The following is a 23,666-nucleotide window of genomic DNA, read 5'->3' on the forward strand; positions in this document are numbered from 1 at the left end:
AATCTGCCATTTTTGCAAGAAAACTGGACACTTAGGATGAAACTGCCCGCAGAGAGAAAAGGATCTAAAAGTTTTGAAGGAGGTTCAAGAAACAGATGAATAGGGGAGTCAGTAGCTCTATCTCCTGGAGGCAAAATACCTACAAGAGCCCTTGGTAACTTTAAAAGTAGGCCCTCAGAAGGAGGAATTTAAGTTTTTAGTGGATATAGGGGCAGAGAGGACATGTGTGTGTAAAATCCCAACAGGGTGTGAGAAAAGCCAAGGTACAATTCAAGTAGTAGGGGCAAATGGGGAAGGATTTAGAGCACCGGTCATGAAACATGTTGAAGGAACCAACAAGATAGGAATGAGAGATGTTTTATTTGTACCAGGGACAGGATGTAATCTGCTGGGAAGGGACTTGCAACTACAGTTAGGCATAGGGGTCCTTCCAGAGGGGGACAAAATGGTAGTTAAACTCCTCAGGTTAAAAGAGGAGGATGAAAAGCAAATTGAAGTAGTTTGGGTCAAACCTGGAAATAAGGGTAAGTTAAACATAACCCCTATAGTAATATAACCCCAACAAAGGATACAACAATATCCACTGTCAAAGGAAGAAAAGGGTTGAAAACTGTAAATCACGAATTAATCAAAGACGAAACTTTGGAGCCGTACATGTCTCCCACAATACCCCCATATTACCAGTAAAAAAATCAAACAGGACATACAGGGTCATCCAAGACCTGAGAGAAGTAAGTAAAAGAACTATAGGATGATATCCAGTAGTACCAATCCCTATACCCCGTAAAGTAGAATTTCTCCATCACATCAGTGGTTCAGTGTGATAGATCTCAAAGATGCCTTTTGGGCCTGTTCCCTCGTAGAGGAAAGCAGAAATATATTTGCTTTCGAATGGCAAAATCCCAATGGGAAAATCCCAAGCAACAATTAGATGGACTGAATTGCCCCAAGGATTTACTGAATCTCCTAATTTATTTGGATGAGCCCTAGAAGAGGTTTTGCTACTGCAACCTTTCCCCATAATACTGGAGGTAGAACTCATCTAGTATGTTGATGACTTACTTCTCTCAGGGAAGGATGAGGAAAAGGTCTGAGAATCCACCATACCACTACTAAACGTTTTGGGGAACCAGGGGCTTTGGGTATCAAAAGAAAAGCTCCAATTTATAGAGAACGAAGTAAAATACTTAAGGCATATAATAAGCCAGGGAAGCTAGCTTATTAAATCCTGAAAGGATCACAGGAATAATTTCACTTCCCCAAACAAAAACTAAAAAGGAAATCAGGAAACTATTGGGGTTGTTAGTATATGGATTGAAGGATACACTCAAGCTCTTAAATTCCTATATGAAATACTGGTAAAGGAAGAGATTACATGGGAAAAAGTTGAGCAGAGATTTGAAAGTTTAAAACAGAAGTTAATTAGTGTCCCTGCTTTAAGTCTTCCTGCACTAGATAAGCCTTTCTATCTATTTGTAGATGTGGAAAATAGGGTAGACCATGGAGTTCTAGCCCAAGAATGCAGTGGGTCCAAGAGACCAATAGCATATCTGTCAAAATTGTTAGACCCTGTAGTAGAGGGTGGCTAACCTTTATCGAGGTAGTAGCCTCCACTGTCCTATTGGTAGAAGAAAGTAGACTTTTGTGGGGAAATTAAAAGTTCACACCCCCCATGCAGTTAGAAATATTCTGAACAGAAAGATGAAAAGTGGTTCACTGATTCTTGAGTGCTAACAGATGAAGCAATTTTTTTGATAGACAAAGATGACCTAGAACTAATTACAGATAAGCAACTCAATCCTGCCCAGTTTTTGTATGGGGAATCAGTAGAGGAACTAGAACATAATTCGTAGAAGTGACTAACTACCAGAACAAATTGACAGAGGATTTGACAGACCACCCCCAGCATGGGGGGAAACAATTTTACATTGACAGATCCTCAAGGGTGGTTCAGGGGAAGCGAATGTTAGGACAGCTATAGTAGATGAAGGATTAGGGACCATGGAAAAGAGAAGGCTCCCCCCCCCCCCACATTGGTCAGCTCAAGCATGTGAATTGTAAGCCTTGAAATGAGCCGTTGAGATATTGACAAAAGAGAGGGGGACTGTATATACTGACTCCAAGTACACCTTCAGGGTGGTGCATACATTTGGGAAAATATGGGAAGAGGATTGTTAAATTCTAAAGGGAAAAAACCAATTCATGAAAGACTCATCTCAGATGTTTTAGAAGTCTTACAGTTGCCAGAGGAAATTGCTATTATGCATATTCAGGGGTATCAGAAAGGGACCACTTTAGAATTAAGAGATTTAGCAGATTTAGAAGCTAAAAATGCAGCCGAGGCCAGGGGAAGACAAAGTGATGATGGTACTGACCCCTACTGGAGAAATTCAGGATGTACCAGTACTCAGTAAAACTGGAGAAGAGGCTCTGCTTAGAATAGGAACAAAAAAGAACACTGAAGGGAAGTGGGTGTTATCTGATGGGAGGCAGCTTTTAAAGAAACCATTGGCCAGGAAAATATTAGAAAGCATGCATGATAAAACTCACTGGGGTACCCAAGAGTGATCAGTTCTTGAGAAACTGGTGCTATATAGGAATGTATAGAATAGCTAAACAAATAACTGAAAAATGTGCGATATGCCAGAAGGTAAACAGAAAAGTCATGGGGAAAGCTTGCCAAGGAGGACAAGAATTAGCCTTACGACCCTTTCAAAGCATTCAAGTAGATTTCACTGAACTCCCCCAGGTGAAACGGTAGAAATTTTTGTTGGTAATAGTAGATCATTTAACCCATTGGGTAGAGGTGGTGCCAGTAGTTAAAGCTACTGCCAATGTGGTATGCAAAATTCTTCTGGAATTCATAATTCCCCAGTATGGAATGGTAAATCACATTGACTCAGACAGAGGGACACATTTTATCTCAAAAATACTACAGCAATCTTTGGGTATAAAGTGGAAATTACATACTCCATGGCATCCACAGAGTTCAGGGCAGGTTGAAAGGATGAATCAAACTCTCATGAGAACTCTATCAAAGCTTATGATTGAAGTCCAAATGTCATGGATCAAGTGCCTACCCCTAGCCTTGTTAAGAGTTAGAACACAGTCTAGATCAGACTTAAAAGTTTCATCTTATGAAATGATATTTGGTCTACACCTTTTGACTTCACCCAATAGCATGGCCACTTATGAGGAAGAAGAGGATGGTATCAAGAAATACGTCCTGTCCATAGCACAAACTTTAGAGGAACTCTGGGGAAAGGGAAGAATCCTTCAGACTGCTACCCTAGATTTCAAAATTCATAGCGTTATTCCTGGGGACTGAGTAATGGTGAAATCATGGAAAGACCAACCTCTAACCCCCAACTGGGAAGGCCCTTTTCAGGTGCTGCTAACGACTGAATGAACTGTATGAACTGCAGAATGAGGATGGACTCATGCTAGCAGGATAAAAGGACCAGTAAGGGAACTCTGTGACTAGAAAGTCATCACTTCCACAGAAGGACTGAAAATTATTTTAAAATGGAATGCAGAAGCTCAATGTGGCACGTAAACCATGAGCAACCGCGCATCAGTCCAGACTGGGAGGGAGTTCCCCGTGAGCTTTATAGATTCTTTTGTATTCACAAAGGCCAGAAGCTTTCCAAACTCCAGGACAGTGGTTTGCTACCTCCCCAATCGGGGGTATCAGGTATATACACACCGGGTCCATAGGCAAGCCTAGAGTTTTCACTTTTGCCTGTGACATGCAGAAAGAACAACTATTAACCTTCTCTGCTGGGACACCTCCCACATTTTTTCCTGATCAGATACCCTGCTTAAAGCACCCTGGAATGAGACACTCAAGTTGGGTACAATGTCAGTGTGAAAATTGTGGCCAGCTCTGGCGCGGTAGCTCACCCAGGCAGCAAGCATGTTACAAAATGAGTCAAGATAAAGGGAAAAGTTCCAACACTAATTGAGGGCAGGTACCAATTCTAACACTTTGTTGTGGAGTTGAGTGGATGATCCCTGATATTCGCTAGCTATTAGAAGCTGAGTGGGAGGCTATAGTAAATAAAAAACAGACACCATATTTTGAATGCAGGCAATTACTCTATACGATGGGGAGATAATAAGACCCTATTCCAAGAGTGAACTTAATAAGGGCTTACTATTTAAGGAGTTACAGAGAATCACAATATGAGAAAAGCAGGTGACATAGGTAATTTTGGGATACGGAAACCAGAATGCAAGACCAGATTAACCACTATACTTGCCACCACTCACGTCCACATACTGTGGGCAGCAACCTCATCAGGCATGGCAGGTGGGGGTACACATTATACTGGGCTTCTGTTACTCCTTATTAGTCATGTCACATTTGGGAATCCAGATTATCCCTGCCACAAATGCTACAGACCACTATATCATGGGAAAACCCAAGGTTCTTACTTTAGCTTTCATACCTTCATTAGCCACCACTGCTATAACTCCTCTCAGGTAGACACCTGCATACAAAATGACCGAACGTATAAAGTTACCAAAACTGTAGGGTCAAAACAGGGGTGCCCACAAGGAGACAAATGGGTTTGTTTCCCCACGAGTCAAACCTGAGACTGGAAAAAGGAATAAGATTTGATACAAGTTTTAATACAGGAATGAATAAGGATAAACAAACAAAGAAAACAGACACAGCAACCCACCACTCTGAAGCCAATTCCATATGGAAGTTTATATGTAAAACTCAGACAACAACTGGAAAATGAAATAGAAGTATCAAAGTCAGGGGAAAACTTTGTAGATCTGGGAAAAGGATCAGCAGGGAGCTAAATGTGACCAGCTGTTGGGTTTGTGGGGGAGCTTTAATATTGGAAGAATGGTCATGGAAGGATAGTGGCCTAGGCCCAGTTGAACTTCTCAAATGGAACCGAACCAAAATAAAAGGGGAAAATCAGACAGAGGGGTGGATGTTAAGTTCAGAAATAGTTGGAGAGGAGTGCCTCTGGCCTATGGAAAGAGAATTTTCAGACAATGTAGGACCTCTTGTAAAAGATATAAAGTTTTAATGGAACTTTTACATGGTGGATCCCTGGACCAATATCCCAATATTGGACCCAGGAGAGGAAAAAGAATTGTAAGTATGAAAAGGGAATTAAACTTTTCTGGTGCAATGACTCTGGGAAAAATCCCTATTATGGGATCCCTGTGTTATAGATATGGGTAGTAATTCGTGGGAATAAAAGGTGTATCAAAATATATAGGTACAAGGGGGGGGAGATTCTTCCCCAGGATGGCAAAACCAGAGGCACCACCTCATTTGCATGTGAAGGAACATCGGCTGCACAGGAGATGGGCATTCACAAGGACCTGCACCCAGTGATGGCTCAAGCGATGATGGCCCAGACAAGATACTCATCTGAGAGGACCAGGGCCATCAACACCTTCCATCTGAATGCCAGATTCTGGGAATCGAGGAAGAAACCAACTTGAATATGAAGGACTCAGAAGGAAACAAAGACACTCTGCCGCGGGCCAAATAAACTGTATAAGAACTGCTGCCTCGGAGCAGCCTGTGTGGATGTGAAGTCATTGGTCTAGCAAGTCTAATCTCACGTTCACCCGTATCACCGACCAGGGGTGTTATGCTGGCTGATTTGATTGGTGGCAGTCGGGGCTGTATTACGGTCGCGTAATAAATTTTATTTTTAATTTTTTTATTAAAATTGGCTATTTTTCATTTTTCATTTATAACACTTGAAATGTCTAAATTTTAGGAAAATATGAATAACCAAAGGAACAAATACTGGAAAGCACTGGATGGCTTATTTTGGATATGTGGGAAAAGGGCTTATTCAGAACTTCCTTTCCTATGGATAGGAAGTTGGACTCTGGGAATTATACAACCAGTATTTTTTCTGTTGCCAAGCCAAGATGGAGATGATCTGGGAATACTGGTCTACGGTGCCTTAAAAAGAAAGAAGATTGAACTAATTGGAGGAATTGCAGGATAGCACAAGTGGGGTGGTGAAGAGTGGCCAACTGAATGGATAATACAGACATATGGTACAGCCACCTGGACACAAGATGGGAGTTGGAGATATCAAACCCCAATTTATATGTTGAATCGCATCATAAGACTACAAGTAGTTGTAGAAATCATATCTAATGAAACAGCAGGGGCCATAGAATTAATAGTCAAACAGCAAAGGCAAACCAGAGCTGCAGTGCATCAAAATTGGTTAGCACTAGACTATTCTGTTAGCAGAAAAGGAAGGGGTTTAACACATCCGATTGTTGTCTACAAATTGATGATAATGGGGATGCAGTTTTGAATATAGCCACAAACATTTGGAAAATAGCTGATGTGCCAGTCCAAAAATGGGAATCTATAATAAATAAAGGATGGTTGGAAGATTTTTTTTTGAATGTTCTAGTGGAAGAGGGCCGGATTTGTAGTGCTATGCAGAATAACAGATCAATCTTTATTCCATGTTTGATCCCATGCTTTATTCAATTAATCACTTAGGTAGTCCAAAACATCCAAATAGTGACAGTACCCACCAATCCAAAGTCGGGAACCACAGGATGAAAGCAGAAAATTATGGTATTGAGAAAAGAAAAAAATGATGAAAACAAGGCAATTAAGATCTATGAAAAGTATTAGTATGCCAAAAGTACAGAAGTGCAAAAGTTGTAGCTCAAGACAAGTACAATAAGAAAAACAAAGAGGAAGGATTGTGAATTCTGTTTTTCAGGGAATTCTGTTTTTCACTGAATTCTGGTTCAGTAAATTCTGTTTTTCACACCAATCATCTCCACACCTGCCATCTCACTGCCACCTTTGATGGCCAGAATAATTTTACCTACCCCCTTCTCTGAAGGACTTTATGCTGTGGGACAGACTGTAGTGTTACATATACATCTTCCATCCCAATGAAGTATAGGAGCCACAAAACTACCAGTCCTCTTCTAAAAGACACATATACAGACTGAATGAATAGTCTTTCTGATTTATTCTTAGCACTTTGCTAGAAGAACAAGAAACAAGAGAAATGCCCTTGGCTTCTAAATCTGTTTTCTCTATTTTTGGAGTGGAGATGCTACAACCTCCTTTGAGATGGAAGTTGGAGGTAACCAAGAGCTATATCTCATCACTGGTGCTACATCATTAATATTTAATTTGGTACACTGCTCATCCACTGACTCTTTGAATCTGCTTCACTGCTGGTCAGAGTTTAAATGCTGACTCCAGACCTTCACCCATCTACTGCAAACCATGGCTGCTGCATAGGAGAGCAGATTTCTGGGAGCCATCTTTATGTCCTGCTAGTCCAAAGGCACACAGTGACCTTTCTCCACTTGTCCAAAAGGTGACCACAAATCCCCTGCTTAGGCCTTGTGGATACTATCATCCCTTCAGTGATCTGGAGGATTAAGGTCCTACAGCCTGGCTCTGGTTTAATTTGGAAGGCAGTTTTTGTCTGGTGGGATCAGAGAAGCAGCAGCCTGGTGGTCTTAGCGCTGCAAGGATAACTGTAAACCAAGGTTTGAGGAAGAGGGGATGCCCCAGAGCCCAAAAGCCCCTCCCCTCCTCAAGCCCGGAGTTACGGCCGCAGCGCCGTCAGTCAAGCGGTGAGGGGGAAGTGGCGCGGTGCCGGCCACCGCCCCCGCGCTGCGTGAGGAAATGGCTCTCACGTGAGCGAAGCGGCAGCGCTCGGCTCACCCTGCCCGCTGCCCTAGGAGGAGGCGCGAGTGGGTCTGGGGCCGTCTGCAGCATGCCGACGAGCTTCACCGTGGTGCCGGTGGAGGCGCAGGGCGAGGAGCGGCAGCGGGATGGGCAGCAGCGAGAGGAGGAAGATGACGGTGACGAGAGAGACCGGGGCACTGGTGAGAGAGTGGTGAAGCGCCGGTGATCAACGCGTAAAGAGAGCGTCGGCTCTTTGCGTGCGGAGAAGCGGGTCTGTGGAGGGCCGACGGAGAGTCCCCGAATACTGCGGAGGGGCCGCATCGCCTCTCTGCAGCGAGCGATGCCGGGCTACCTGTCCAGGTGTAGAAGTGCGCTTCGGGCAAGGGCGAAAGTCTGGCGCCTGGGGTGGCTGAGAGCCTGTTTCTCTTTGTTTCCATTAGTCAGCGCCGCTGGCCGAAAGGAGGAAGTACTCATGGACGGCTCCAGCCGGGGGAGCAGAGCAGCCCGCGGTCGGGCGCGGCGCCTGCCCGGGGCGGTGTGGGGCGGTCAGTCCGCCACCCGTCTGCGACAGGAAGCGGGCGGAAGCAGCGCCGCCACGGCGGTTTAACAAACGGGGAAAATATGTAGATTCAATCGTTTAGGTTGGAAGAGACATTGAAGATCAGATCATCAAATCCAACCATTAGGCTGTCTTAAAAACTAACTGCTGTTGGAGCACACTAGAGAGAGGGCTAAGAGGCAAGATTCGGACTGTGGAGAAGAGCACAATTTTACCTGCCTTGCTCCAGGTGTTTGTGCAGCCATGTGCTTTTGCATCAGATATAGCGTTTAGGGTTAAGTAGGTGTGTGCTACGAGATGCCGTCGTGTTCGCAGCCTTGCTTCTTGCTAGGCCTCGTTCCTGAAGTCTCCTAGGGGAGTAGAATCAAACCGGAGGTGGAGCTCGGGCATCGTGAGTGAGGGTCTGCTCAGGACAGCCCCTTATGCAGGGACAGTAGTATTTCTCTGACAGTGTTGCTGGGAAAATGAGTGATTCTTCACTTGCATGACAAGGCACTGCTGGGAAAGCAGTAATTCTTGTGGCTCTTAACACTTCCTTTTTCCGAAGCGTGTTGCAGCAGCAATACCAAGTATGGTGTGTGAATCACTGCTAGCACTTCGAGAGCTAGTTCACATCTTGCACTTCATTCTGGATGCTCTGTTACAATTGATACTTCTTTAAAGGTTTGGGGGGATTAACTTTGTTAGATGATAACAGGTGAATAAATGGGGGATTGTAAAAGGCATCTTATTTTTGTGGTACGGGTGACATAAATAAGACTAATTCCATGTGATGTGGGCTATGAATGTAAAGAGATAAAAACAGGTATTTGACAAACTTAATATATTTACATTATTTTAGGAAGCTAATATAGTAAAACACCAAGCTGACGCAGCTGGGTTATTTTCTTCCAAAGCTTTCTACTCTAAAATCTTACTTGCCCATTAAAGATATATAATATCTTTAATATCTTTATAGTTGCCTTTCCCTTAGTGTATTCAAACTATCACTTGGTGTTCTAATAACTGCCTCTTCTTTTTCCAAACTAAATGCAATAGAAAAACCAAAACAATATAAGCTGCGACAGTTTAACAGTTTGTTTCTGACAACAAACAACAGTTTGTTTCTGTGACATCTGTTTCTACTAGATGGATGACTAGTAGTACAGCATTAATCTGGACAAATTTTCTTTTGGTAGAAGAGTTAATCAGAGAGGCATGGTGTATGGTGTTTACTCAGATGGCATGTCAAAATACTGAATATACATACAGGCAAACTTAGGATGTATAGACAGGATGTATATTGTTAGACTGCATGTATATATGAAGTATCTGAAAGACTTGGAACATTTTTAATTCCTAGGAAGGTGAGAGGAAGAGTGGAACTGCTTCTTTTACAATGGTTTATCACAACCCTAAAGGCCAGAGAAAAAAAAGAAATTATATTATTAGGTAGTGTTTTGGGGACTAGTAGTTACAGTTGCAAGATATATTTAAATACTGTTACAGATCTGTATCAGTCAACTGGATAAATTTATATATGACTCTTCCTCTGTGTTTGTAAAATTTTAAGTAGAGAAGAAAACACTGAAAAGGGAAGGCATTGATTTGTATATAAATTATAGGTGAAGAGGTCTGACTTCATGAAGAGATTAAATGCTACTCTCTGACAGAGTTTTGGGAAGTGAAAGATGTACTACTTACTGTTGCTTTGGGTATTGTATGGAATTGTTAAGTTAATGCTGTATAATCAAATAATTGTTCTTGAGTTATTCTTCTGAAAACTAAAGAATTCTGAAATGTCTGTACTGCTAAAAGCTGCTATAGTTAAGCCTATCTAAAAGCCTGCTGCACAGAGAAGGACTCCTTGCCCTTCTCACTGCTCCAGCCTTGAGAAAAAGGCTAAGAAGTAAATGATTTCTTTCCTTGTCTTCCTCTGTGTCTGGGTTTGCTTCCTTTTTCCTGCGCTTGACCATCAGACACTTAATTGGTCTGGTTCAGCATGCTAAACTGTGAGTAAACCAAACTGCTGCAGAGGTAAAAATGCTTCCTGTGTTTTTGGGTTGAGGTGAGTACTGCAAAAAGTGAGAATGACTAGGGTTGTGTCAAGGTGAGAGGTGGGTAAAGCTGAGAGCAGAGATGAGCATAAAAAAGAGGAGAACAGAGGAACTTCCCATTTGACTTAGCCTATATAGCTCAGCATGTTATTTTGTTCCAGTTGTTTAGAAATCTAGCATGTTGTCAGTTTTGATTGAATTGTCTGTGTTAAAAACCAAGTAGTTTTTCCTTGACTGCACTAGTACCTTTTTTTTTTTAAAAAAAACCAACCTACCAAATACATTAAAACCTGACAAACCTGTCCCATCAAACTCAGTGCTAATTTTTTTGAGGGAATCAGCTGTATGCTGTCTAGTCATTAGATCAACAGTAAAGTAGTTTTGATTTTTATTAGCAAGGCACTTATCAATTAGTGCACAATTTTGTGCATTTATCCCCTTTCACACATTCTTACCTGATAATCATCTGTGTGGTGAAGGAGTAACCTGGGATATTCTTTTTCTATGATCTGCGCTCCTTAATAATCTGAAATTCCATAGCTTTGTATTTTCTGACTATATTATACTTTGACATATGTGAAATGAGTAGAAGACATTTGTGACTCCCTATGGGGCTGGACTGTAGCACTAGTCACAGTAGTACTTCAGAAAAGGCAGAATGTTAAGTTAACATACTCAAGGGTGCAGTCTGCTGACTCAAATATTCACAAAGTAGCAGAAAGAAGATGTGCCTGTGTCTTTTAATGTGTTTATAATATATTACAAAGAAAGGGTAGTCAGGAGATAGTAAATGGTTGAAGAGGAGAAGGAAATATGAATATGTAGACAGTAAGGTATGAAGTTTTACAAGAATTCTGGGCTTGATTTGTTTTGGCTCTCATGTTTGTGTTCTTTACTCATAGTTGCAGTGCCTGTCCAAATAGAACTGTAAAAATTTTGTAAAGTTGATCAGCTTTTTGTTCCTTAGCAGTATCAGTTGTTTCAAGTTATCACTAGTATTTTTAGCATTCCATAGTATTATTTACCTTGCCACAGCAGTTTCTTATTTAGAAACTAATATGAGAACTAACTCCTGCAAATTCTTTTAAAATTGAAGACCCTCAAATACAAGGAATAGCAATAACAAACCTGGTCATCTATGAAGAAGTGATCATATAACTAATGAAGCATGGATGCTGTGAATTTCTGTAAATGTTATTTGTTGGAAAACCAGGGAATAGTCAACAGTTATGTGTGTGTGTATGTGCAATGGAGGAAGATAATTAATCTCACTGAGAAGTCTAGTGTATTTTCAGTCAAACCTTCAAACTTAACAGCCACACTTGACCATGCTTGCAGCATAGATGTTATGATCAGAGAAAAGTAGATTTTAGATGTTGTTCAAAGATTTGATCCCAGGAACTAGTCTGTTCCTATCACTGGCATCCATTTAACACTTTTTATGAGTTTAAGGCTGGTATAAAATCTGTAATACATTAATACATAAACTAGAAAACAGTGACATAGTTAATTTGAAAGAGAATGAATAAATTATGCTGCCAGTCTAAAAAGAAACCTTTATTATTTAAAAATATTTGTTTTTAATAAGAGCTTACAAAATTACTAGAACTATATTTTAAAATGTTTATCTGCTGCATCTTAAGTAAAATAAATGCCAACTTTTTCTGCATAAAATCCATGTTTAAAAGTAACTGACTTGCTTAAGGTCTGTTAATACGTACTTTTGGTGTGTAAAAGAAGGTTTTTAATAGTAGATAGGTCTTTGGAATAGGTTAATACTACTTATTGCTAATCTCTACTGATCTGTTTAGTGGATATATTTTAAAGTGAATTTATTTGATAGAAATAAAAATTTCAAAGTACTTATTAGATGTGGAGATGTGGGATGTTTCAGTGACTTGAACCTTCCCATATCACTAAGCAGGGTGTTTATTGCTGACAAAAATCCATCAGCTTAATTCTCTTCAGAGAGTTCTGTGACTGTCGTGTAGTTCATGTCATGTGCATGCCTCATGCTGCCTGAAGCCTTAATGACTTGTTTCAGAATTAATCCAGTGCTAGTAAGAAACAGGATTTGAGGTCTTATGCTAAGCTGGCAGGAAGGAACTGTCAGTTTCCTGTTTCAATTCTTGATACCTGAAGAATCATCAGAGGAGACTGACTTAATTTTCCTTAATCATGAGTGAGCAAGATTATTAAGAAAACGGGCCAAATCTAAGAGAGTCTCTTTACAAGACAATACCGTGATTCTAATATTCTTACTGCAATAGGAGGTTCCTGTACTTCCAGCCATATTTTAAAGAATTTATAAAGAGCTTTTGCAGTGTTTTCATTAGAAGTAAGTTGTGCTTGATGATAATAGTAGCCTAAATAAAGAAAAATCTAAGAGGTTTATTTACAAGGGGTTTAAATATACTTTGTTCTGCATATCACTATAACATATAAATTGTGCTAATCATTAATAAGAATACTGCAAGAAATTTGTGATGTAGTAAATAGATTCAGACATTAAATTACTAAAAAGAACCCAATTACACGAAACTTTGAGTTAGGTTGCACTGAATTCTTAAATCAATGTGGCACAAAAATTGAGGCAAAGTGTGTTCAAACAAGTTTATGGGTGCCTTTTTCATAATTTGCATTATAGCAAGATAGTGGCATTTAAAAGTTTGACTGTATTGTAGAACTCCAAGGTGGCTTTTAAAAACTTGGCTATGTTTTAGAGCTCTAAGGAATGCTCCAATATGTAGATTTAAATTAGAAGTGTTAGCACATTTAATTTATAAGATTCCATGACTTCTCTTTAGTTGCCTGCCAATCAAAAACTTGAACATACAGGAAGGAAATATGCATGATAGAGAAGATAGAATTACAGGTTTTGCTATGGGCAGCTTTCTTGGATGCTATAGTCATATATATCGGTTTTATTGACTTTTAAACTTTATGTAGTTTTACCTTAAAAAGTTACAGTAACATTAAATGTTTGCTGTCTTTTGTGCAAACAGGATCTCATTTTCATATTCTCAGTTTGCAGTGGCTTGTTCTTAATGAGACCAAATACTATCTGAATGAAAATGTTACCATTGTTTTTATTTAAAACTGTTATGTTTCACCTGTATATGGCTAACCAGAACCTACCTCAAGGTACATGGACTGTGATTAAGAGTTGCCCTTTGCAAACTTTGAAGAGTTAGAACTTTTCTGTTGAGATTATTCCCCCAACTGCAATTCTGCTTTAGATAACAACATATAAATTAGCAATTTCCAGTGGGAATCAAAGCTTTTCTAGTTTAACACATGTGCTTGTTTGGAAAACAGTTATACATTATCATAGCTGAGCTACCGTATTTGAAGTCGTGTTGTTGAAAAGTTTATGTAATTCTCACTCCTTTGAACAACACCTGTATTCTTTTCCCATATAAAAGCTATCTACTTTTATTTTTCAGATAGATGTTAAACTCTTACAGCATATCAGGAGAAAAAGGTGCTTGCTTTTTTGGACAAAACGTGTTTGAATACAAATACAGGAGCATTACTTGGATATGAATCATGATGGCATACATAATGTGGGACAGTGAGGAAGCAGTGAATCTGGAAAGGATTTAGGGGTCATACTGGAATAGAATCATGAGCTTGGTTTAATGCTGTGGTAAAGAGGGCTAGCCTGATCCTTGGGGTAGAGGTGACAATTATACTTCTGTAAATAGCATTGACTGAGACTGGTGTTAGAACGCTGTATTTGATTGTCAAAGTTTGATTTGTTTTTTTTGGTTTTGTGTAACAAAAAAAACCCCAAAAAATGAAACAAACAAACAAACAAAAAACCCACCAAAAAACCAAAAAAAACCCACAAACAAACAAAAAAAAAAACCTGTACAGAATATTTCCACCAAAATAATTTAAAAGCTGGAAAAATGTTTTAGGAACTTTTTTGATTTTTCAAGAGACAGGTTGAGATGATTTGAATAAGTATAGTTACCTTCACAGGGAGAAAATACTGTGAGTGGTTAAATTTGGAAGCAGTTACTAGCATGTTATCCCTAGAAGTTTGAAAGAAGCAAATTTAAATAGAAATATGGAACAATTCGAGATTTTTTTCAGTATTAAAAAAACCCTTAAGCTTTACATAAATTAATAGGGCTTTTTCTTATTTCAGTTCTGAAAACATTAAAAGATGCACTGCTTAAATTTCAATATGGTATTTTTAAAGTTATAGAGCTTAATGATCCAATTGAATTCCTGAGCCTGCAGAAAGATGTGAAATTAGATTAGATTAGATGTTTTAGAACAAATATTTTTGTTCTAATCTATTGAACAGGCATCGCAGTGCAAATTTAGGATCACTTAAATGATCATTTCCTTGTCTACCTCTAGCCTTTCTCTATAACAAGACAGCTATAACATACATTTTTCATACTCGTGATTCAGGAGTGGGGAAGGAAGCAGAGGTGGAATTGTCATGAATGTTGTTTCTGTTTGAGTAATTGCTCATTCCTACACTGATTGTCTCTGGTGACAGCATATGCATTTATGTTCAATAGTTAATTCCTGTGAGAAGCAGTATGATATGGGGATGCAGAGGGGCGAGTACTAAGCGTGAGAGGGGAATTGCAAAATTGTTACGGTTTGAAGGGAATTTTGGAGATCGTGTAGTCCAACCCCTGAATAAGATGGCCACCTTATTGGCGAAGGTGGTGTCTGCATGTTTAATCTCTGCTGTTGTGTTCTGGTTTAGACTGTATAAAATGGGCCAGTTTGCACCATCTTAGAAATTTTTACCTGTTAATATACCTTAAAAGTAAGCTACCTGTTGGTGTTTGTGAGGATCACAACTCTGAAACTTCTGAAGAATATGAATTTGCATACCATGCTGCCTTTTGTGTCTATGACCAGCACTGAATTGTGACGTGCAAAAATTTTTACCTAAGTTTTGTTTGGTCTGTGGAAGTGTTACTAAAAAATGATCTGATGACATTGTCAGAAAATTTAAGGCCAGAACAGCTCTAGTGTAGTTTGTGATAATTTGTGTGTGTTACACTGCATTGGCATTTGGGGGATCAGTGTCTATGGGCATGCACATTGTGATGATCTGCATCAACGCACTGAATATTACCTTGAGACATATCTCCTACATTCTCTTCTTGTGTCTGTATCTTGTTTAGAAAAGAAAATGTCATTGCAGCTAATTTCCATTCAGATATAATCACTCATCACAGTGCTGAAGTATCTGTAGAAGTCAATAGTGGGGGTTTTTTGCATGTCCCATCAACACAGCAAACATAGGCTTTTAGGAAAGGTACATTAGTGTGAGAGAGAACTGCTCACTTTAAAAATTTTAAAAGGTTTATTAAACCTTAACAAAAATACAAGAGAAGGACTAAATAAGGAAAAAGTTGCAGCACTGGGAACTGCCTTTATGGCTGCCCACCACATGGCCAGTACATCTTCAAGATGGATGCTCAGTCTTTTATACCCCTGGGGGTTACATCAACCAATTCTGGCCCCTCTCTCAGTCAGTTCTTCTTTGTCGTTTATTGATGGACACTGCTTTCTTGTAACTTGATTGGAGGGTCAGGTGTTGTCATGCCACGCCCCCTTAGTTCTCAACTGACCCATGTAAGGGGTACATGTGCATGCCTTCTTTCTACCTGTCCTAGACCAGGCTGTCTGATGGCAACAATACAGAGTGGGGGGAGAAGGGAACTATGGGGAGAACAGAGGACATCTAAACTACATTAACATAACTATACATTAATAAAGCTTCTCTTAATTTTCACACAATATTAATCTCTTAATTGCAAGAGCCAATCATCTCATTATCTAGCCATAACAATTAGTTATGGCTTTAGTTTGTCTACTGGTCCAGCAGCAGAAAGCACAGAATTGTGCTAGGTTATATGGACATTCTGTATCAGATTAAAAATTGTAATAATAATTTTTAAAGTAGGTACAAGAGTAGAAACATAATTTTTAAAACTTAGGCTTTGATGACTTAGTTGAGTGACATGGAGTATGACATCATCAGGCAAATTTTTTCTGTGTCAGAAGACACATGAAACGTACCATAAACCCACAGAAGGGTTTTTTTTTTTGTTTATTCTATTTTGCCTTTTTTGTGGTCCAAAATGAAATACTAGTCTGGATTTAAGATTTTTGCCTATCAACCCTCACAAACTGAGTTACGTTCAGAAATCAAGCAACAGAAAGTATAGATTTTTGGAGTGCTTCGGTTACAGCAACTAGATTTCAGAAGAAATGCAGCTTAATGATATGTCTGAAACTACATTAGAAGTTCTAATTTTTATGTTTCACTCAGCTCACACTTGAGAAGTGTTTAAACAGACAAAATTTCAGAGACCTAAGGAAAAGGTGATTTGCTTGTCAAGCATTGAAATGGGCTGCCCAAGGAAGTGGCTGAGTCACTGTTCCTCGTAGTTTTTAAAATATGTGTAGGTGTGGTGCTTAGGGACATTGTTTAGTGGTGAATTCGGCAGTGTTAAGTTCATGATTGGGCTCAAGGCTCTATTCCACCCTACATGATTCTGTGATTTGACTATCTTAAAGCTTCTTCATAGAGTTCAAGGGGATAAGGTTAAGATAAACCATAGGTGGCTTAAGACTTACAGCTTCACAGCATTTGTGAAAAGTGTTAATCCTGTCTTTAGTTCTTGTTTTCTAATGAATAATTTCTTTTCTATTGAATCTTCTTTTGAAGAAGGGATGAGGTAAAGATTTAGATAGTTTGTTTGGTTAATTTCACCACAGATGTTGTCTCTGTGTTGAGATTCTGAAACTAGTTCTTTCTGCTGAATGGTGTAATACATGTCAATTTGACTTACATGTTAATAAGAGTCACTGTATATCTAGACATATTAAATAAGCATACTTCAAAAAGTGATGGTTTTAAATTTGAAATAAAGGTGATTTTGTTGACAGCAGTGATGAAACCTCAAAGGTGTTCATAGGTGTTTTTTATGAATATATTAACAAAAAGAGGACCAAGGAAAATCTATCCTTTATTGGATGTGAAGGGTAACATTGTAACAAAGAATGAGGAAATCTGAGCTGCCTTTTCTGCCTCAGTCTACAACAGAAAGACCATTTATCCTCATGGTAACCAGCCCCTGGAGCTGGTAGTGAGAGATGGGGAGCAGAACTAACCCCCTGTAATCTAGAAAATGTAGTCAGTAATCCATTGAGCCACTTAGACCCTCACAAGTGTATGGGGCTGGATGGAACCCACTAGAGGGTACTGGGGGAACTGGCAGAAGAGCTTGCCAAGTTGTTCTCTATCATTATTGTTAGTTCTGATAAACTGGCGAGGTTCCAGACAACTGGAGGTTAGCCACTGTGGTACATGTATGAAGTTCAGGAAGGCAAAGTGCCAGGTCATGCACAACAGCCCCATGCAACTTTGCAGGCTGGGAGAAGAGTGGCTTGAAAGTGGCTCTTCAAAATAGGACCTCAGAGTGCAGGTCAACGCTTATTGAATATGAGCCAGTGGTGTGCCCAGGTGGACAAGAAGGCCAATGGCATCCTGGCCTCTATTGAAAATAGCGTGGCCAGCAGGACTAGGGAAGTGATTGTTGCTCTGTACTTGGCACTGTTAAGGCCACACCTTGAGTTTTGTGTCCAGTTTTGGGCCCCTCTCTTTAAGAAAGATATTGAGTTGCCAAGTGTGTCCAGAGAAGGGCAATGAAACTGGTGAAAGGTCTGGAGCACAAGTCTGATGACAAGTGGCTGAGGGAGCTGGAGTCATTCAGCCTGAAGAAAAGGAAGCTCTGGAGGTACCTTATCAATCTATAACTACCTGGAAGGAGTTGTAGTAGGTTAGGAGTTGACCTCTTCTCCCAGGCAACTGGCAATATGGCTAGAGGCAACTGGCAATATGGCTAGAGGAAATGGACTCAAACTGCACTAGGGGAGGCTCAGGTTGGACATGACGAAGAATATTTTTACTGTAAAGGTGGTTAAACATTGAAATGGACTGCCCAGGGAGGTGGTAGAGCCACCATCCTTGGGAGTGTTCAAGAAATGACTGCATATCACACTTAGTGCTATATTAAGTTGGCATGGTAGTGTTCAGTCAAAGTTTGGACCTTATCTTAGGGCTCTTTTCCAACCTTAATGTTTTTATAATTCTATGGTCCTAATGATTTTACGATAATTGTAGAAATAGTCAACAAACTGAAGATGACAGAGTACTTGTCAGTTTGCTTTTTTGGTCAATTTTTCAGTGTTGATTCTCTTTCAAGTGAAGCTAAAATAATATTTGACATGATCAGCATTACCTATTAAATTGCAAACATACACAAATACAAAAAGAGAACGGTGTTAGAGAAACAGGAGTTTATTGCAGTCTGTCACTACCATCAGAAAGCTTTAAAATAGGCAGAATATTGGTTGTAAGCACTGAAATAGGTTTCCTGTTCTTCAGTTCCTAAGTTCTGCATTTTCCCGTTTGAAGCCTGTTAGGTGTGTTTAACAAGACATGTTTGTTAGAGATGCTGTACTCTTTTTTGTGTTGGAGTATAACCAAGTAACTCTGTTCAGAAATAGAAATATAAAGGACAACTTCACAATTCTCCTACCTACAATTTAAAATACTGTGTAGTGCCGAGATACTGATTTTTATGCCCAGAACTAGTTAGCCAAAACTCTAGTCTTCAATTTCAGAATTTTGAATACTGAGTAACATTTTTTTTGCTACCCTTTTGTGTTTAGATTAATCTAATAATACCCACTGAAGGAGTAACTCCAGTGACATTATCCTCTATATGAATGCAAAACAATAATTGAAATTTCCCAGCTCACTTTTTGAAGAGTAATCCTTTTTGAAGGGATTGGAAGTACCCTGAAAGGAGTACTAATATTTTGTTAATAATTACAGGTACCGATGTCAGTTGGTGAGAAAGTCAATAGAAGTATGGTCTCAGCAAGACTGAAATCAAGCAACCTTATTTTTATTTTAACTTGAGAACATACCTTTTAATGAATGGCTTATAAAAACTTCAGCAGAAATAATGGGGTGATTTCAGGAATGGAGCTAAAAGAAAAACAATGTTCCAAAAATCTTGGAAAGAAAATGCCATGTCTTAAGCAAGAAATCCTAGTGCTCATATGCTTTAGCAAAATGGTAAGAGAAATCAGGATTCAGGGCAGAGTTACTCTTTTGTTGTCTGTGAAAAAACTAATTGAATCTTTCTCTTAAGTACAGTGGAGCTCATTAAAGTGGAGCCCAAAATGCCAATTGCTCAGATAACCTTGTACAAAACCAGCATGTTCCATATACTGTGAAACATCTCAAGGTGTTAGTTCATGACGGAAATGCTTTTGTGTTGACAGTGTCCTTCTGCTGACCTTGCATTAGCCTTTGCTAATTAGGAAGAGGGGCACCTAACCAGGCTGTAGGACTTGAAGTAGTGGGAGACCAAATATAAACTGTAGAGAAACAGAAAATGAAAGTTGGAGGATGTGGATAGAAGAAGATATATTAGATGTGTGAATTCATCACCATTTCTTTTCTGGACTGAGGAACTAATTTTAGAGCCCTAATTTTTAGGACAGTTGCTATCTTCTGTGTCTCTTATGATGGTATGTGGTTTTTATGTCATGATACCCATAACTACAGTGATACTTTGGAGAGTGGTAGGAAATTAGTGATGGGAAATCCACAGTCCCTCTTAGGTTTGAGGGACTGAGATATATTTCTGTCTGGTTTACAAGCAAGATAATATGTTGTGCTGAGACTAGTGTACACATTTGCCGGAGCTTCTTGGATTTCATGTAGGGAGCAGAGGAAGGAGACAAGGGGAAAAGAGTACAGCTTGTTCTCCAACTGTTCCTTAATTCTGCAGTGAAGAGACTGTAGGTGCTAGTGCTGTAATCTGTGCATATAAGAACAAAAGGGCACACAGGCAAAGTGGTGCAGGCAAGGACCTGAGATTGTTTGGAAATGCCAGTGTTGTGACAGTATCAGCATGTAATAGTTTTTGTAGTTTGTGGGTTGAAAGGCAGTGAAAGTAATGCTGCATTTTTTGAGAGGTGTGCCAAAGCTACAGGTTAATGCAGTTTATATTTCAGTAAGGAATAGATTAAGTATAATATCATGGAAAGGTCCCCACAACCTTTACAATGTAGTTACTTTTGAATTGTATTTCATAAATCCCTGCCTCAGCTACTGGAGATTGAGGAACTCAGTAAAGTAATAAAAAGGTTAGCTGGAGGGTTATTTTATTCTATACTCAAAACCTTTATATGTAGTGCAATTATCAGGTGTTTTTAGGGAAACTAGAAAGGCTAGGGAAGAAATCAGTATGTGTGTTAAAGAGTAATACTTAAGAGATGGAACACTATACCAAGATTAGACTGCTAAGCTAAATCTCCTTAAATGTTTAACATCCACATGTCTGAGATGAACGCTGGGTTTGCAGCAACCTATGGTGTTATTTAGAACCAGCTCTTACAAGAGTCTTCTGACTATTCCTTTTATAGTATAATGTATCATTTTTTCCCCTGTTGTTTTTAATTGTGTTACTTTTCCACTAGGGGATGGGATTGCCAGGGAAAGTAGTCCATTTATTAACTGTGCAGAATTGGGCAGAGGAAACATGTATGAAGGAAAGAATATGGCTCTCTTTGAGGTAAGTTAAATACTCCAAAAACATATTTTACCTTTAATGGAGATGAGCAATCACCTGTTTTCTTTCTGTCTTAAAATTTAGTTGGGGGGGGGGGGAAATGAGTTTTAATAACTTTTTCATAGTTTAGTTCCTGCTAACATTCCATTTCAGTGGACTTGAATGGTATATAGGCAAGAAGAGTAAATATTGGTATGCATTAATGTGAAGATATGATATAAGTCTTTATCCATTTAAATATTTTGGGCTAGGATCTAGACATAGTTAGACAAAGCTACTGGAAGTTAAATCTATTTTTTAAAGAAAGCAGTATTCAGTTTTAAAAGGATTAGCAAAATAATTTGTTCAATCGGGAATTACAGACTTTTTGTTAAGCAGCAATGCTATAAAACAAATTTACAAGCCATGACTTAGTAGTATTGTCCAACTACAATGTAGCGCACACCATAGCAATTTCTAGTGTAAATATCTACTTCATAATGGATGTTTCATACCTTTATAATCAACTGATTATTACAATCAAATTACTAAAAAAAGTGTATTAATTGAGTACTTTTAAGGGCCACTTTTGCATTTAAGTAGTATTTCTAGTAAAAACCTTAGTTGCTCTGCTCTAGCAGCATCAACTAGTCTTGCTCTGATGCTTGCTGTTAACAAAAACAAGGTGCTTCCAACATTGTTTAGCTACCTTACTGTTGCATTCCTCTCAATAATTTCTTGTTGTTCTCTTACATTTCCCTCTTCTTCATTTCAAGTATCTTTGCACAGGACATGGTCTTTCATCTCACCTGTGCATGACCCAAATAATACATATTTACTATTTTTCACTGTTTTAGAGAAAATTTTGCTAATGATCAAAGTAATGTTGATCATTACTTGTCTTTTTCTCATGTATGCAATATCTTAGTATTTTTGACAGGAATGCTTTTAAAGTTCTGTCATTGATTTTTACTCCTTCAAGCTCTATTCCATAAAGCCATTTCCAAAACTTTATGTGGTTCAAATTAGTTGCTTTATTCCTCAGTGATGATAATTTGGCCATAGCTGTTTTTTGTCCCGAATCTGTTATTTTGAAATATGGCTTACATTTAATCAACTGATATAAAACCATTATTTTTATGTATCTCAAGTTATAGATATTGCTGTTAACAGTATCACGTTGAAAGCCTTCTAGTGACTGTCACTGCTGGTGTTTTTGTGGTGAAATTTTTTGATACTATGTATGTTTCAGAGTAAGTTTCCTATAATCTTGTTTTTCTCATGTTTTCAGATGTGAGAGTTGTATAAACCATTAAAAAGAAGTTTGACTATTATGAGCATTATCATTACCTAATCTCCCAGGCAGAGATACTTACTTCTTGTCTGTGTTTGTTGCCCTGATCTCGTCTTCTTTCCAGTGTTCAATTTTTTGTATTTAATTGAATTCTCTTGGATCCATTTTTCTTGGAATTCTTGTATTGTATATTGTTCTGGATTGTATGATTTGTTTTAGCATGCTTTTGTTTTGTAGCAGTAAAGAAAGATGGGCTGACCTCTGTGTCAGGTGCTATTACATATGTGCAATTATATGTAATATGCATACATGTGGGTATTTTCAACAGGTTAACACTTTGGAAGTAGTATGCCTTATGTAAGATAAAATATGTAAGCCTGCAGCACTAGACTTCAGAGAGGTACTTAAATACTTTAGTGCTTGAGAAATCATTTCAAGTCACTTTCTAAACACAAGCAAGATGCTGGAAAAACACCCTAATGACTCATCCCTACAAGTACAATCCACTAAAGACTGTGCTCTGATAAAAATAGATTTTTAAAATTACAGTGGAATTTCTCTAGGTTTTCATTATATTTGAGCTGCATATTGTAAGGTAGTGTAAAAACATGAAAGAAATGGTGCAACATAGCATGTAGAGTTAAACTTCTAGAAATAGTAGAACTTTCTTGTTGTTTGAAAGCTGAATGTCATGCTAATTTTTTATTTGGCTGAATCAGGGCTGACCTGTTGAGTATGTTTGAAGTGGTATCATAAAATTATGACTTAAAAAGAAAATTTATTTAATAAATGCAGTATTCTTCAAAACCCAACAGGAAGAAATGGATAGTAACCCTATGGTGTCATCTCTTCTGAATAAACTAGCAAACTACACTAATCTAACTCAAGGAGTGGTGGAACATGAAGCAGATGAAGACAGCAAACGAAAGGAAGTCAAGGTATTTAGATTTCTGATAATTTATCAAGATAAAGCTTGATAAGAGGTGCATTTTTCAACCTGAAAAGAGAATATGTGGACACCTAAAGATGGGAGTGAGGATTGTAATACCATGTTTAGAACTGAAGCATTTGCAGCAGGACTTGTGTTAATTTGATGTTCTTGTTAGCATGTTTTAGCAAAACTGTGCTGTAAAAATCCCTAGGTAAAACACATGCAAAGCTAGGATCTGAAACATGGAGTATATCCAGTTTTTTCTTCCTTTCTTTTCTTCTTCCTTGTGAACTTGTGCAAGCATCAGTACTTGTTACCTACCTCTAGTGAGCGTACAGTAGGACTTTTTGCAGGTTTATTAATATATTTTAACTGCCTAGGTTTTTACGTATTATATTAAGGCAAATTTGCAATGAAACAGGTCACTCTTTTAATTCTATAAGCATATTTGCACCTCTTGGTACTACTACATGGTAGTAGTTTTTTTGAGTAGCTGTCTTGGTTTTGTGTGTTGGAGTAAGTATTTTTAAAACTTAATGGATGCATTCCAAGAAA

General features: G+C 38.7%; 1 protein-coding gene across 5 annotated transcripts in view; it reads left to right on the top strand.

Annotated features, from left to right (window-relative positions):
• LOC120501853 (solute carrier family 12 member 7) overlaps window positions 1-23,666 on the top strand; it is a 120,395-nt gene that overhangs the window by 41,321 nt on the left and 55,408 nt on the right. For 2 of the 5 annotated variants that reach the window (XM_039708610.1, XM_039708607.1), the window contains exons 1-3: window positions 6,571-7,872; window positions 20,816-20,910; window positions 22,996-23,118. In XM_039708610.1, coding sequence (XP_039564544.1) covers window positions 7,761-7,872; window positions 20,816-20,910; window positions 22,996-23,118 — 330 coding nt within the window. In that variant the 5' untranslated portion in view covers window positions 6,571-7,760. Of the gene's footprint in view, window positions 1-6,570; window positions 7,873-8,112; window positions 8,806-20,815; window positions 20,911-22,995; window positions 23,119-23,666 lie in introns of those variants that run through there. The other 3 variants (XM_039708608.1, XM_039708606.1, XM_039708609.1) reach the window with 3 other exon arrangements.

Source organism: Passer montanus, unplaced genomic scaffold (assembly GCF_014805655.1).
Source record: "Passer montanus isolate IOZ18808 unplaced genomic scaffold, ASM1480565v1 scaffold208, whole genome shotgun sequence".
Classification (NCBI taxonomy): domain Eukaryota; kingdom Metazoa; phylum Chordata; class Aves; order Passeriformes; family Passeridae; genus Passer; species Passer montanus.